Source organism: Centroberyx affinis, unplaced genomic scaffold, assembly GCF_046629955.1.
Source record: "Centroberyx affinis isolate AG114_WGS23_722 - 3 ecotype Tasmania unplaced genomic scaffold, CSIRO-AGI_Caff_v1 ptg004907l_1, whole genome shotgun sequence".
Lineage (NCBI taxonomy): Eukaryota > Metazoa > Chordata > Actinopteri > Beryciformes > Berycidae > Centroberyx > Centroberyx affinis.
The window spans coordinates 15,001-20,000 of record NW_027282407.1 but is presented as its reverse complement, the minus strand read 5'-3'; the positions used below and the strand labels follow the sequence as shown (position 1 = coordinate 20,000).

Below are 5,000 nucleotides of genomic sequence, written 5' to 3'. Positions count from 1 at the left end.
GTTCAGTATAGATCTACATTAACCTGATAAAACACCACAGACAGCCCATTCTGTTCAGTACAGATCTACATTAACCTGATAAAACACCACAGACAACCAATTCTGTTCAGTAAAGATCTACATTAACCCGATAAAGCCTGCTCTGTTCATTGCAGATCTACATTAACCCGATAAAACCCACTCTGTTCAGTACAGATCTATATTAAGCTGATAAAACACCACAGACAGCCCACTCTGTTCAGTACAGATCTATATTAAGCTGATAAAACACCACAGACAGCCCACTCTGTTCAGTACAGATCTATATTAAGCTGATAAAACACCACAGACAGCCCACTCTGTTCAGTACAGATCTATATTAACCTGATAAAACACCACAGACAGCCCACTCTGTTCAGTACAGATCTATATTAACCTGATAAAACACCACAGACAACCCACTCTGTTCAGTAAAGATCTACATTAACCCGATAAAACCTGCTCTGTTCATTGCAGATCTACATTAACCTGATAAAACCCACTCTGTTCAGTACAGATCTACATTAACCTGATAAAACACCACAGACAGCCCGCTCTGTTCAGTACAGATCTACATTAACCTGATAAAACACCACAGACAGCCCGCTCTGTTCAGTACAGATCTATATTAACCTGATAAAACACCACAGACAACCAATTCTGTTCAGTAAAGATCTACATTAACCCGATAAAACCTGCTCTGTTCATTGCAGATCTACATTAACCCAATAAAACCTGCTCTGTTCAGTACAGATCTACATTAACCTGACAAAACACCACAGACAACCCCCTCTGTTCAGTACAGATCTATGTTTGTTATCATCCTTACTTCCATATTCTTTCTTGTCATTTTATATACAATATGTATTTTTGGTGTTTTTTTGTGAAGCACAATGATTTTATGTATCAAATTTGCTATATAAATAAAGCTTGCCTTGCCCATGTTAACCTGATGAACACCTGAAACAACCCCAATCTATTCAATACAGATCTATGTCTGATGTAGACCACCACTGAGTTGAACTGAATCGTCTTTTGCTAAAACTGAATTTCTATTTTTGTTTTTCATTAACTCTGTTAACTATATCACTATTTTTTGATTTTCTATTAAATACTACAGCTATTGTCAGCACTGTTGAAAACGTGCCACATTCATATCACACACACACACACACACACACACACACACAGACACACACACACACAGAGACACACACACACAGAGACACACACACAGTGTTACCGGGGTGTGTGGGGGGCGGCAGGGTGGGCTGCAGGTCTCTGTTACAGAAGTCGGTGTTGCAGCACTCTATCGTCCTCCTGGTCTGGGCCCTGGGAGAGTCCTGCCAATCAATAAATCAATTAGTCAATCATGTCATCAATCAGCCATCCGATCGATCAGTTAATCAATCAATCAATCCTCTCTCTGTTAGGACTGTGGAGCTGTGCGACGGCAGCGACTCCAGGAAATGACAACAGAGGAACTTAACGGTGTTTCTAGTGTGGTGTGAACGGCAGAATTACGGTAAAAAAGCAGAACGGCAATAGAATCAATAGAATCTGCTGCCTTTACTGGAAAAAATATTGTTTTTAATGCAGTTTTTATGCTGTAAAGTGCTTTGAGTTATGAAGAAATAAAATGTTTTATTATTGGAAAAATTAATCCGGCAATTTTACGGGTTTCATGTTTGAAAGGGGCTAATTAAACATAATTTGTGTGAATGAATGGATCTCTCTCTCTCTGTGTGTGTGTGTGTGTGTGTGTGTGTGTGTGTGTGTGTGTGTATGTGTATGTGTATGTGTATGTGTATGTGTGTGTGTGTGTGTGTGTGTGTGTGTGTGTGTGTGTTCAAAATTCCATATTCTGTCCAAATGTCTGAACAACTATATTTTCCACACACAGATCTTTTGATGCTATTCCAAAACCTTTCAAGACCCAGACCTGTGAGTGTGTGTGAGTGTGTGTGTGTGTGTGTGTGTGTGTGTGTGTGTGTGTGTGTGTGTGTGTGTGTGTGTGTGTGTGTGTTTAGGTGTGACTGTGTTGCCTGCCTCCTGAACAATTTTCCATACATTCATAATTCCATACTTCCAGAATACAACAATATTTTCCACGTTTACAGATCCTTTGATGATATTCCCAAACCTTTCAAGTCCTGGAAATGACTAAATTAATTTTTCCAGATTTCCCAGACCTGTGTAGGACCCTGCGTGTGTGTGTGTGCGTGTGTGTGTGTGTGTGTGTGTGTGTGTGTGTGTACCTTGCACTGGAAGTGGGAGCCTTCATACTTCATGCAGCCGGAGGTGAGGATGGCCTCTCCATGCTCATCCTCCTCTATGATGGCAAAACACTGTCCATTAGTCCTGAGAGAAAGAAAGAAAGAAAGAAAGAAAGAAAGAAAGAAAGAAAGAAAGAAAGGAAGAAAGAAAGGAAGAGAGAGGGAGAGACACACACAATTGATATATATGAATAAAAATCAATGATTTGTGTGACTCTGCATCTTTGTCAGCTGTAGATAAACTAATGAAGCTGCTTCCTGTTCTACACTCTTCTACTGGATTTACTCTCAGGTGCTGTTGTTAACATTCTTAAATAACCTAGAGCTAATCTATTTTACTCTATTCTGTTCTAATCTGTTCTACTCTCTAGTAGGTGTCTCTGGCAGGTGTTTCCTCATGCAAAAGCTCTACTGTATTCTAGTCTATTCTACTGGGTTCTACTCAGTGGCAGGTGTTTCTTCATGTTAAACTCTACTGAGTTCTACTGGGTTCTACTCACTGGCAGGTGTTTCTTCATGTTAAACTCTACTGGGCTCTACTGGGTTCTACTCACTGGCAGGTGTTTCTTTATGTTAAACTCTACTGGGCTCTACTGGGTTCTACTCACTGGCAGGTGTTTCTTTATGTTAAACTCTACTGGGCTCTACTGGGTTCTACTCACTGGCAGGTGTTTCTTCATGTTAAACTCTACTGGGCTCTACTGGGTTCTACTCACTGGCAGGTGTTTCTTCATGTTAAACTCTACTGGGTTCTACTCACTGGCAGGTGTTTCTTCATGTTAAACTCTACTGGGTTCTACTGGGTTCTACTCACTGGCAGGTGTTTCTTCATGTTAAACTCTACTGGGTTCTACTCACTGGCAGGTGTTTCTTCATGTTAAACTCTACTGGGTTCTACTCACTGGCAGGTGTTTCTTCATGTTAAACTCTACTGGGTTCTACTGGGTTCTACTCACTGGCAGGTGTTGTTCTTGGCGTCCTCTGGACAGTGTCCGGAGCAGTAGCAGCTGAGGAAGCGGGCGGCGTCCTCAGGAGCGATGGTGGAGTCCTCACCGGGCCGCCGGGCCTCAGGTTTCACCCCCGTCCCCTGCAGGACGTGGTCCGGGTTCTGACCCGCAGCTGGAGAGGACAAAGAACCAGAACCACACTCAGAACCAGAACCAGAGCCAGAAGAGAGAGAGAAAAGATACGTCAAGATATACATATTTTTGTCCGGTGAGGCCGACAAAAGGTCTTTTAAGTTGTGATTTTCATGGAGAGGAAAGGCACTGAACCTATACTGGCTGACAGGGTCACAGTGAGAGACTCAATACCAAGAAGAAACACCGCTTGATTCTGTGTTTCCTTTAAGGGGGTAAAAATATCTTTCTATTTTACTTGATTTGATTCTTTTAATGTAATGCATTTTGCTTGTTCTTTTACATGAATTTTATCTTTTTATCTGTCTTTCATCTGCCTTCTATTGATGTAAAGCACTTTGAGCTGCATGTTGTGTATGACAGGTGTGATACAAATAAAGGTTATGATAAGATGCAGGCAGGAGAGATGGAGGTAGGAACAGGGAGAGCAGACAGACTGGCTCAGCTTCAGCGACTGTAAATTTCCCCTCAGGGAATAACAATAAAGTCCAGTTGATCTTCTCTTATCTAATCTGCTGGAACATTATCCTGCAGGACAGGAACCTGCTTCACTTACATTCTACTGAAGTCAGTCTCAAAACACTGAAACCATTCAGGAAACCATGAAGTTCATCTTTTGTACAGGACAGAGGCTCCTGTGAGGCTGAACATCAGACTCCATATTTAGAGTCTGTTCACCGGAGCAGATTTTCCTTTTTCTCACTGTTTGAAATGGGAACAACATTTTTACACTCTTCTAAAAACACCAGGAGTGTGATAAAGAGCTGATTTTCTTTCTTGTGCCAAGTGCTGGCTGCTTTTTTTTAGTTTCAGTTTTTACACTTGTGTTCAACTTTTGATAAAACGCTGTGCATCACTAACCCTAACCACAGCAACAATGGAGGAGAAACTGATTTTTTTGGTATCTGAGTATCTGTCTCTCCACCAAATGACAAACTCTACAACATCAACCTTAAAAACACCCGTTAAAATAAAAACATGACACCCGCATATATTCCATATCACAGCAGCCAAAACACAAAAAAATAAGAGAATAGAGAAAAGAGAAGAGAATAGAAGAGAACAGAAGAAAAGAGAATAGAATAGAAGAGAATAGAAGAAAAGAGAATGGAATAGAAGAAAAAAGAATAGAACAGAATAGAATAGAACATAACCTTGTGGAAATTAGCCTCTGGCGTCAGTTAAAAATTAACACAACACCCTGAACACATGATCACACTCCACAGTGTGATGCATGAAGACTCAGAGCTTCAGTACAGATCCCAGGTCAGATCTATCAGCACATATCCCAGGTCAGATCCATCAGTGTGATGCAGTAAGACTCAGCTTCAGCACAGATCCCAGGTCAGATCTATCAGTGTGATGCAGTAAGACTCAGAGCTTCAGCACAGATCCCAGGTCAGATCTATCAGTGTGAGGCAGTGAGACTCAGAGCTTCAGCACAGATCCCAGGTCAGATCTATCAGTGTGAGGCAGTGAGACTCAGAGCTTCAGCACAGATCCCAGGTCAGATCTATCAGTGTGAGGCAGTGAGACTCAGAGCTTCAGCACAGATCCCAGCTCAGAT

At 41.5% G+C, this 5,000-nt stretch overlaps 1 protein-coding gene across 1 annotated transcript in view; it reads right to left on the bottom strand.

Annotated features, from left to right (window-relative positions):
- The window catches only part of LOC139666277 (bone morphogenetic protein receptor type-1A-like), a 28,027-nt gene that overhangs the window by 10,805 nt on the left and 12,222 nt on the right, over positions 1-5,000 (bottom strand). The window contains exons 2-4 of the mRNA XM_071545452.1: positions 3,251-3,413; positions 2,277-2,379; positions 1,262-1,361 (exon numbers count right to left, since the gene is read on the bottom strand). Of these exons, the coding sequence (XP_071401553.1) occupies positions 1,262-1,361; positions 2,277-2,379; positions 3,251-3,413 (366 nt within the window). The remainder of the gene's footprint in view (positions 1-1,261; positions 1,362-2,276; positions 2,380-3,250; positions 3,414-5,000) is intronic.